General features: G+C 44.9%; 1 protein-coding gene across 1 annotated transcript; it reads left to right on the top strand.

Annotated features, from left to right (window-relative positions):
• The first annotated feature begins 5,950 nt into the window (after positions 1-5,950).
• On the top strand, positions 5,951-11,277 carry s100z (S100 calcium binding protein Z). The gene is made up of 3 exons (XM_072661658.1): positions 5,951-6,042; positions 7,197-7,356; positions 10,328-11,277. The coding sequence occupies exons 2-3, from the start codon at positions 7,216-7,218 to the stop codon at positions 10,478-10,480; spliced, it is 294 nt and encodes a 97-aa protein (XP_072517759.1). The 5' UTR covers positions 5,951-6,042; positions 7,197-7,215; the 3' UTR covers positions 10,481-11,277.
• Positions 11,278-12,012: the final 735 nt, after the last annotated feature.

The following is a 12,012-nucleotide window of genomic DNA, read 5'->3' as shown; positions in this document are numbered from 1 at the left end:
GGGTCTTGGTAACAAGGTGGTTAATGTGGTGCAACAGGTAACACCGCTACCTGCCAGTGAGCTATTACTGGTCTGGGTGACTGTCCTTGGGCAAGACTCCTAACACTACACTGGCCCACCTCTAGTTACCTTGTAAGTCGCTCTGGATAAGAGCATCAGCTAAATGCCGTAAATGTCTTAACAGCTCCATCTTGCTCTCGAGGGCAAACAGCGTTCCTCTACCAAATATGGCTCACGTATGATGTTCCGTTGCCAGGAAATAACCGAGATGCTTCACTTTATTAGTTAAAGTCTAGCTTCTCGCTCAGCTTTCTGAACGACCGTTCATGCTTTTATTCGTTCACTGGTAGTGAAGCAAATCTCACCTCAGTAGCACCACCTGGAGGCCACAGTTCTACCACAGTTCATCGCTTAGGGGAATGAGCCTAATGTGGGACTTCTTTTGAAGTGGGGGCGCTTCCCTTTTTGAAAATTCAGACATTTAGACATTCAGTATTGGACGTTTGAGAAGTCGTAGTTTTATTGACTTATTTCAGGGAGGCCTGCACCAGAGGTTCAGTAACAGGCGGACTGCATTATCCAGGTCCGGACCCAGACACGATCACATGCGGACCTAATTAATTAATATTATTAATAAACAATATAAGCATAATCAATTATCGGGACGTTAAGAATTTAACTATCTATCAATCTATATCATATCATAGCAGCTTCACAGTCAGAACTGACCACTAGATCTAGCGAAAATGATCTGACCCTCGTACCTGACCCTCGCCTGGACCATCATTCAGGCCCTCGGTGTGCGGTGTGTGGGTGCCGGATGCGGCCCCAGCCTCGGGCCGAATCAACATTATGTAATGGGGATGATGTGGATGGTCTTACAGTGTGGTGCTGGAGCAGCGGTACAGTACGGAGGACGGGCTGCAGACAGACGTGTGTTGGTGGGTGAAGTGAGTCTGAAGGGATTTCATCTGATCTTCATTTCCCATTGAAATCAATTGCTCTAATGAGTCAGAGTCGCTTAAACCAACAGAAGCATGACTCAGTGTCAAACACTGGTGCCAAGTCCCATTTCTGTCTGGCTGCGAGTGTCTGTGTGTGCGCGAGTGTGTGTGAACTGCACTGTTGCTGATAACAGTACTGAAATCTGGAGCATCAGCAGATACTGATCGTTAAAAACTGCTAAGCTTCAGAACTGGAGGACTTCTCTTAGGACGAGCCTCTAAACATAGACCATCGTGAATCCATAACAACCCAAATATCCATCGTCATCATCTTCTTCTTTCAGTTCTGGGTCATTGTTAATGGGGTGCAAGGCAGGAACACCCCCTGAACAGGGCACCACACACCTCTAGGGTGTTAAGCACCACTGCAGCACCACTGTACCACCCATAATGCAACCAATGCAACCAAATAACGCAGTAACACGCTGACACTGGTCTGCAGTGGTTATCGCAGATTCAAGGCCGAAGGTTGAGAACATCAGCACACCACCATCTCACAGTACACTCTTAAAAGTAAGCAAGGCTTAAGCAAGGCTTTTGGTTCCCTTAAAGAACCATTTTCATTGAGGCTCGTAATGGCTAAGAACCTCATGATCAATAGAAGTGGTTCTTCTATGGCTTCGCCTAAGTGTAGTGCTCAAGCTCGATGTGTTCTTCCAATTACACCACAGTTCTGACGGTTTTAATTTAATGTTCGGACATCCATGAAGGAAATCAGCTCCAGCGCTGCTGCATTTACACGCTGAGGAAGGGTCATACAGCTCTCTGTTCTCCACCTCATGGATCTGGATTCTGCAAACATAGAAATGGGATGTGCACCAAAAGCTCCACTCAGCCGTTGGAGGAGGGTGTAGACCTGGATGTTGGTAACGAGACAGACTTTTCTTTTAGACAGTTTTCATAAAAATGGGTAATACCACCCCGTCACGGACAGTTTTGCTCAGATGATTTCAGATTATCCACTATCTGTTGTCTAGTCTCTACTCTACTCTCCTTTGCTTCGAGGGCATTGTAACAGCCAACATGACCCCACTGTACTGCATTTCCCTCATCCAGCCACTGGATGGAGCTCCACCACCATCATTCCAGAGAACACAGAACACTGCTCAACAGCTCAATGCTGGGGGGGGCTTGGTACCCCTCTAAAGCCCTCCATTGTCATCAGTGTTGATCTGCTCCAGACAGTCCTATTCTATTGGCAGTATTTCTTCTCTACAGGGAATAGACAAGCTGTGTGTGTGCATTTGCACATCTGTGTTAGCAATGGGGGCAACTTAAAGTAACTGAATTGGTTGTTGAAATCTTGATGTTTTCTTTGCAATGCTGGTGTGTAACAGCAGTGTGCACACACACACACACACACACACACACACACACTCACACACGTGTAACTGCAGTGTTTCGACAGGCGGCTGTAATGTGGTCAGTCGTTGGCCCAGCACTGTTTCAGCATCATCAACATTACTCAAAGCGCCTTCAGTGACCGACCACTAACCTCAGGTTCACATGGTTCACTAAGACTCAGCCAGCAAGGCCTTCAGCAGTGGACCCCAGTACAGTGGGGCACCAGTGAGCTCCCCCTGTACCGAGGCCTGCACTCTGGTTCTCCCCTTCTCATACATGCATTAGCAGTTTTACAGACCCCACAATAGAACCCTGCGTGACACCACGAAGGATGCCACACTGTTGCAGTATTTCCTGCAACAGAATAATGAAGCTAGGGTTCAAAATGTTCACCCTCCAAACGGGAAGCATCTATATTTACTGCAAAATTGAATGTTTTTTGGGGATAGCTAAAAAAAACAAAACAAATAGGAAGTTGGGGAGCCTGTCCAAAACATAGTAGTTCATGATTGTAGATAAGGTGCTGCAGAATGTTGCAGAAAATTATCAGACTAACCTGGGAATGTTGTGACCACTGAGAGTGTAAGGGAAGTAGCGCTATCACAGTGCATTTTGGGCGAACACGTAATAATATGGAGAAATGGTGATGGACGTGTCTGGCCCTGCTAACACTGATGAATTGGTTGTCTTTTAAAAGCCCTGTAAAAACAAACTCCACTAATTGACTTCCACTAACTTCAACAACTTGCACAACAGTACCACCCTCAGCCTCCAGGGGTCAGCCTTGCACTTTCTGTGTCAACAACGAGAGCAGAGTTTGTTTAACTGAGCTCTCAACATCTTAAACATGTCTAAAATCCACATTTACAGACCCTATCTAGAACCTTTGCACCATCTGGAGGTTCTTTAAACTTTAAAAGAAATAAGAGCCTAAGGTTCTTCAGGCTCACTTCTGATTTGAAAAACATCCACTGAAACGTTCCTCAGGGAACCAAACCTGGTGTTTCTACAGCCAAGTGCTCCAAAAGAACCACTAAGGCTTTTCAGGCACTCCAGAGTTTCCCATTATGCAGGCTGCAGTTACCTGACCCAGGTGTGTTAATGAAATGGAGCTCAACAACATGGGGATCAGTTGGGAGTCTTCTAGGACTGGACCGAAGATGCCATTATCCAGAGTGCCTTGTTGGATGACCCACAGTGAGGGTTGTCAAAGATCCAGTCTATATGATGCACACACCAGACAGGTGTCCCATTACATCCGGCCAAACACAATGGTCAGTGAAAGGAACTGTTAAACATGGTGGTGGTAGTGTGATAGTGAGGGGATGCTTTGCTGGGGGCCTGAGTGAATTCAAGAAATGGGACGCCTTTAATTATGCACGCCTTGTGCATAATTAAAAATGTACATTTTTATTATAAATAAATACATAAATAAAATAAATTATATTGCATATCATTGATATTGCTGCTGAAGATGAAAGTGGCCAGTGTATACACACATATATATAAGTGTGTGTGTGTGTGTGTGTGTGTGTGTGTGTGTAAAAATTGAGAAAGGCTGTGGCTATAAGCAGTGTTGCAATCTCCAGCGCTTAACAGCAGGCAAAACCCTCAGGCGACAGATTTCATCATCCTAACAAACGGAAAACACAAAGAGAGAGAGAGAGAGAAAGAGAGAGAGAGAGAGAGAGCGAGAGAGAGATACACACACCTGAGCCTCATCTCGGCCTGTCCCTCAGGTAACACCGCAGCAGTAAAAATAGCCTCCCCTGAACAGAGGAGAGGAGGCACTCTTCCTCACCCCCCTCATCCTCAGCTTTTAGCTTCATACACTGCTGGCAACAAGAAGAGGGGGTATAGGGGGGGTTAGAGGGGGTCCTACTGCTACCACTACTGCCTCTGCACTCACCGTATGGGAGCTCAGTATTTGGGCGAGTGTGTTAGGAGTGCGTGTTGGGCTGCTGGTACAAGTGGCTGAGACACGGCAGTGCTGCTGGAGTGTTTAAACACCGCGTCCGTCCACTGCTCTGTGGCGGTCCGTCCTGCGGGGTCCTGAGCTCTGCGGTCGTTAGATTTATACATATTTATGATGATAACGGAAGGTGTGGACAGGTGTGTTTTTAATACGGGAGGATTCTGGGAGCAGTCAGGGGTTAAACCTGGCTGAGTGCTCTGCAGTGAGGGCCTCTGAGCGGGGAGCTGGAGGCTCTGGGACGGCGCTGACGTTAAACCGGGGCGTATTGTTTATGCCGGGAGTGTGTGACAGTTTATTTTAGAGCGTGTGTATTTGTGCACTGACATGGAGGTGAGCAGTGTGTTCTAAGGTGCACCAGGTGTGTGACAGTGGGCTTGTACACCCCTGGGTGTGTGCAGCTCTCCAGGGTGAACGCAGCAGGTCTACAGTTACAGACGCAGGAGGAAGTTCACACTTCACTGATGCACAGGGGCTGGATCGGGAGTTGGGTCGGGGGGTTGGGGGGCTGTAAGCGGAAACCTTGTGGTTAATAATATTTATAAATCTGCTAATATGAGAAAATGTACTGAAAGTTTCTCAAAGTGAGAAAAAGACACTTCACACAGATCCAAACGTACACGGACGAGCACCAGGGTTCAAACTCACAAACTCCAGCTGATGGAGTAAACAGTTGTGCTTTAATAAACCCATAAACTACATCAAAATGCTATTACATTTACCCAATCATAAATCTATTTTAAATTGTAGTAAAAACATTATAACCTTTAAAATGACTAAAACTTTATTGTTTCAAAACTATTTTCTAATTAACCAATCAAACATTTATTAAGTCAAAACTGTATTAAATAATAACCAATAAAATCAACACTTAATGTACCTTTCTATATCTACTATATTAAAATGCTTAAAAATCTAAAGTTTATACATTAATGAGATAAAATAGGTCATTACAGCAACACTAAATGTAAACTTTGTTTCATTCAATTCAAACATTAAATGGAAACTGTATTAAATTTAAATCAAATTCAAAGTTTCCTAAATGTATCATATCCAAACGATATTAATTCAAAACCATATTAAATTAAACTTTAATAAAATTAAAACTAAATTAAATTAATTTGTAAATGTAATCATATCAAACAATACTAAATCAAACACATTAAATTAAACTTGAGTCAAATCAGCACTTAAATTGAATTATTTCTAAATAAAACTTTTTTCAGTTCAAAATGTACTTTATTGAATTGAAATGTAATGAAATCAATAATTACATCTATTTTTTAAATTACCATAGAAAATGTATTAAATCAAAAGTGTATTAAATCTAAATAAATTCACATAAAACTTCAACTGTAAAAATCAACATTAAAGTCAAACTTTTTAAAACTTTACTAAAGAAATAATGTGTGTGTGTGTGTGTGTGTGTGTGTGTATAGACTTCTTTTCTTATGATGCAGAGGTGAGCAGGTGCGTCGTAGGCGGGGCGTCAGGAAAAGATCGCAGTGTTACCATGGGGCTACATCTGACATGTCACATATTACCATGGTAACGGAGGAGGGACAGCGTCACAGGTAAGTTCATAAACCAGGTGTTTAAACACACTTACACACACTCTCCGACCTGCAGGACGAAGACTCTCAACATCCCGAAGAGCCTGAACGAACACACACACACACACTCACGGGTGTGCCCCAGCTCTCACCTGTTCGCAGGACTCAGGTAAGCACTCTCTCTGTCTCTGTCTCTCTCTCCATGTAATTACTCAGTAATAATCCCGGAATCTGAGGGGTTAACTCTTCGTGCTCATTAGGGGGTTGGTGTGGGTGTGGGTTTACTGTTCGCTAGATGAGTGGAGACGACATTCTGTAGACACACTGCAGCCATCACTGTGCTGCTGGACATTCTCTCTATAGCAGTATCTATCAACAGTATTTACACCTGTTAGCAATTACATCATTACCATACTCAATTACATTTGTATTTACTGTATAGTTTATACCTTCAGATCTAGATTTATCAGGTCATAATGAATGTATAGCAGGTGATGCTGATTATAAAAGAGAACACTGTTTTAAGCAGGTAATGTTGATTATAGGAGGTAATGTTGATTGTAGCAGGTGATACTATTTGCAGAAGGTAATGCAGATTGTAGAAGATGTTTATTTTATAAGTTTATTTTATAATACTGTTTCTAGCAGGTAATGTTGATTATAGGAGGTAATGTTGATTATAGGAGGTAAAACTGTTTCTAGCAGGTAATGTTGATTATAGGAGGTAATGTTGATTATAGAAGGTAATGTTGATTATAGGAGGTAAAACTGTTTCTAGCAGGGATTGTTGATTATAGAAGGTAAAACTGTTTCTAGCAGGTAATGTTGATTATAGGAGGTAATGTTGATTATAGAAGGTAATGTTGATTATAGGAGGTAAAACTGTTTCTAGCAGGGATTGTTGATTATAGAAGGTAAAACTGTTTCTAGCAGGTAATGTTGATTATAGAAGGTAATGTTGATTATAGGAGGTAATGTTGATTATAGGAGGTAATGTTGATTATAGGAGGTAATGTTGATTATAGGAAGTAATGTTGATTATAGGAGGTAAAACTGTTTCTAGCAGGTAATGTTGATTATAGGAAGTAATGTTGATTATAGGAGGTAAAACTGTTTCTAGCAGGTAATGTTGATTATAGAAGTTAATTTTGACTGTAGAGGGTAATGTTGGCGGTCGTAGTTGATTGTAGAAGGTAATGTTGAAGGTAGACGAAGTTGATTATAGGAGGTAATCCTGTTTCCAGCAGATAACGTAATGTTGATCGGCAGGTCTCTGGCTATATCACTACCTGTTGTGTAACCACTGACCGTTGTTGTGTGTAGTTAAATCCGTGCGGTCATCATGCCGAGCCAGCTGGAAGGAGCCATGGACGCTCTGATCAGAGTCTTCTACAACTACTCGGGTAATGACGGCGACAAGTACAAGCTCAACAAGGGGGAGCTGAAGGAGCTTCTGACCAGCGAGCTGACCGACTTTCTCACAGTGAGTCCCCAAAACACACCAAACAAAGACCCCACAAAACCTCTTACCACACCCACACACACACACACACACCAAAACCCCTCTGTTGAGCAGAGCCAGCACAAAGCCCTTCTACAGGATTCTCCTCGCCAACACCTGTTTATAGACACTCAGCTGAGGGAGGCGTTAGCTCAGACTCTGAGCGATAGTTCGGCCACAAATCCAATTCCCACAATCCTCCCCGCTCCCGGATGCAGCTTATTCCATGTCTGATGTTCGCAGTGTCGCTAGCAAGTAAAGAGAGGCTACATATCCCCGTCTCGCGTGCAGAGTTTGAGCTTCCCTTCTGCGGACACTGCAACAGGAAAAGCCGCGGTCATGAGGCCTGGTTATCGTAGCAACCCGTATTCCCTTAACTAGGTGATGAGCTGCTCACCAGCATCAGCACCACCATGTTCTCCTGAGGTCGCCGCCGCATTTTCCCCTTTCTCTAGACTAGAGTTTTCTTTAGTGGGTGGGGTTTATGTAAATGATGGGGGGGCTGTGATACAACAGTTTTGGGGTTCTGGAACTGGCCCTTTTTCAGCTCTGTTCTGGTTCTGCTGGAGGTTCTTCTGAGGTTGACGGTTTCTCACTTCCAGTGTTTCTGTAAGGACACAGCCATTTCTGATCTCGGCCTGTAGGAACGAGAGCCGATGGGAGGGGCCGGGCTTGTTGCTTTTCCGTGGACATCCGTGAGAAGCCTGCTCGTGCACGTTTATGGAAATTCCCATCAAGCTCGCCACGCCGTCGTCTGGGCGCGGGAATGTTGTAGCGTCCCTGAACGCGGGATCAGTTCTGGAAGGAATGCATCATTGCACACCATCAGATCGAGGAAAGAGAGAGGAGTGAATAGAGGCGAGGACGAGGGCGGGGGGCCGGGGTAATGTCTTGGCGAGTTCATGAGGACGCTGCTCGGTGCCACAAGCCATCTCCTCGTCTCTACGAAAACAGGACGCATTTATGCATAAACCGGCCCGATTAGCTGCCCACTGAACCGCGGCTCGAAATCACCACAGTAACGCAGAGAGAGGGCCGTCCACAGCGTGGTGTGCACATGTTGATTATCGGGGGCCCGTCGGATTGTGAACTTTTTTTTAGCTAGTCGATGGACCCGCTGTTTAATTCGCTCGCTGCGTGGAGGGCAGCTTAGCCCGGATCACTGGCCAAGGCGGTGTCAGAGGTCACCAGCAGATACAGAAGCTAAGGCCTGCTGCTCCAACAGCCCCATCAGAGATGATCTAGCACTTATCTATGCTAATTTATGCAGCAGAGAGTTCGGAATAAACAGGAGGGAGGTCAGTCGGAATCCGTTTCTCTCTGCTCGCTGGTGGTGGAGCTCCATCCAGGACTTTGGAAAGGGATGAGTTGGGGGACTCACTAGAGAGCGCTCGTTGATGAATGCAATCAAATCCTCACAGCAATGCTGCTCCAGGATCTAGCAGAAAGCCTTTTTTTCCCTGGACAGTAGAGGCGACTCTTTTTGATACCCTTGAGCAAATGTCCCAATACTTATGTTCATAAAGTGTGTGTATACACACACACACACATGCACAGAGTCATATCAGAACATTATGACCACCCTGGGACCTCGGCCAGATTGCATCCTTTGGCTGTGACAATGGTTCTGCACTCGACTACAGCTGACTGGTGTGACCGCCTGTTCACGCCTGCAGTAAACACACAACGTATTTCTGGAGCGCATCTATTGGTCCATTCACTCATTAATTCAGCGACGGTACACACACACACACACACACACACATATATACATTTATAAAAATACAGGACGTTTACAATTAAACACTGTGCATGGAAACCAGATAGAGAGCCTGAGATACTGCGGCAGAGACAGACAGGGAAAGACACGGAGAGAGAGAGAGAGCGCGAGCGAGCGAGAGAGAGAGAGAGGACGGATGGGAGCAGTAACTGTGGCGTGGTGTGGGAGGTGTTAATAATGAAGACGAGACGGAGGAATGAGCTGGTTAATGCTGTCCTGTGAGTCATCCTGGATGCACATTCACACATATTTCCACAGCTCCCTCATACACACACACACACACACACACTTATTGATGGCGAATAATGCAGGCTACGAGAGTATGATGGCTCCTCTGTTGCGGGTCACCGAATTTAACCACCAGCAGGTTGATGGGTTTCCGTGGTGATAACTCTGTGTGGATTGCAGGACAGGCCTCGGTTGATTGGCTGCAGTAAGAGAGGAAAAAGTCACTACACACACACACACACACACACACACACACACACACAGCTACAGAAAGTCATAGTTTTCCATATCTGTGTTCATTAAAATTTAGAGTTCACCTGATTTTAACACACACACAGGTTCCTGTGGGTGTAGCGCTCTTAATTATGAGAGTTCCTCACGTGTTTATGAGCGAAATGTAGGGTGCTGAAATGTTTGCCCCACCCAAAAAAAATCCTGCAATATGGTTGGCTAATAAAGCACAAACTTTTGTCTGAAATGTAGGGTGTCAAAACATTTAGCCCCAAAATCTCATCCAATAAGATTGGCTGATAGAGCGGTGTCCACAAACTTTTGGCTAAAATGTGGGTTGCCAAAAGTTTTGCAGAATAGATCAAAAAGCGGTCAAAATGTAGTGTGACTTTTCAGAACATACCATCATTCATTCCTATGAGCTAGAAAATTATGATCATTTTACTCAAACTGTCCGACGTATCGATTCATAAAGCATAAATCATAAAACTAGACTGTCGGTTCTACGATTTTGCCAAATGTGCTGCTTGTAGCTCCAGAAACGTGACCTGTAGAGAAGTCTGAATTTTGGATTAAAAGTTTACGGATTTTTTGGCCACAATAGGCAGGAAAAGCCCTAAAAGTCCAATAGCTCAGTACAGTGGGTACAGTAAAGTGTTCCTGTGCTTCATTAAGCTTAAATTCATTAGGGTAATCATTACCTCTCCCTCTCAGTCTCAGAAGGACCCGATGCTGGTGGAGAAGATCATGAACGATCTGGACTCCAACAAAGACAACGAGGTGGACTTTAACGAGTTTGTGGTGTTGGTGGCGGCGCTGACCGTCGCCTGTAACGACTTCTTCCAGGAGGCGCAGAAAAACAAATGAACGGCCCCTCAGCAGCATGCAGTGGACGTTCCATGTTAGAAGTACATGCTAGAACCGTGTAGTGCTGTTAGCTCTCTGTATAGGTTTTGCTGCAGTCCCAGCCAACATGCCCGTGTGAGGCTCACAGGGGTGGAATGTGGGCTAGGTGGGTTCCAGATGGGCATGGGCTCTGAGTGGGTTTGTACATGTGTTGTTACTGGGACCCAGTTGGGATTCCCAAATGGGCCCAGTCCTTACAGTCCACCCTGATCTCACATGAGGCCCATCCAGGCTCTATGTGCAGTCTACAACCCAGATAGGACCCATGTTTAACCCTTCCTGGCCCAATCATTGACCCTGCTGGGCATCCATATGTGGGGCCAACATGGACAAAACGTTCTGGTTCCCAGTTGGGCGATCCCTACAGACCCCACATGGGCATGTTAACTGGGATATTAGGAAGTTGTATGGGTGTGTGTGTGTGTGTGTGTATGTATGCATGTGTGTGCTGAATCAGGATGCAATTTCATTCCCTAATGCTGAGATATGTTGACTAAATGGGCTTCTATAAAATCTTGACTGGTTTGGATTGTTTATTGGATTTTCTCACTGTAAACTGGGGGTCCTCTATAATTGGATATTAGTGCACTTGGCAGACAGCACCAACTAGTGTGCAACTCCAAAGATACAAAACCACTCTAAAGATAGAAAATATTTAATATTTTTAAAGAGAATAAAGCACCTCAGCTGGGCTCTGGAAAGATTCAGTAGTTCCTGTGTTTTCTGTGTCTGTTAATAACTGTTATTAATGTTATTAATGTAATAAATATGTACTACACTAATGATAACTAATAAACATACTTCTACTGGACCTGTCCTGGATGTGTACATGAGTTCTCAGGTGTTTCTTAAGGTGAGGGAAAATGTAATGGATACTTTTGTGGGTAAAAGGTTCGATTAGAACATCCTCATAACATTTACCAACCTCCATATAACCCGTTCCAGCCATCATAAGAACATGCAGCACTCTTCCCTTAGAATATGCCAACCATGCCCCACACCATGGACCAATCATCCCCTATAACATGGACCAATCATCCCCTATAACATGGACCAATCATCCCCTATAACATGGGTCAACCATCCCCTATAACATGGGTCAACCATGTCCCACAACATGGACCCAGTCAACCCCCTGGTAGGTCTGGTTCATAGAAGTCACCGTGCCGACCAGCCCCTCTCTTCCCTAGGTCATTCAGACCCTCTTGTAAGTCGTGTGTACCTTTTTTTGAAAAACCTTTGGTTAGAGACGGCCGGATGCCCCTCCCACATCATCAGCGGAGCTCTCAGTGATGTGACAAGCCGCCCTGCTGGAGCCTTAGCCCTGCGGTGCTACTGTCTTGCAGGAGGGCTTCAGTGGCGGTGGGAAACACGGTGGTCAGAAGACAGACGGCTATCATTAGAGCATGCTTCTGCGTCACACTGCCGCTGTAGGCTGGGCAGAACTCCAGGGGGCTCATTATCAATTACAGACGCTCCCTTACCTGCCATCT

This window comes from Salminus brasiliensis, chromosome 18, assembly GCF_030463535.1.
Source record: "Salminus brasiliensis chromosome 18, fSalBra1.hap2, whole genome shotgun sequence".
Taxonomy (NCBI): Eukaryota; Metazoa; Chordata; class Actinopteri; order Characiformes; family Bryconidae; genus Salminus; species Salminus brasiliensis.
This window is presented reverse-complemented; position numbering and strand designations above follow the sequence as displayed.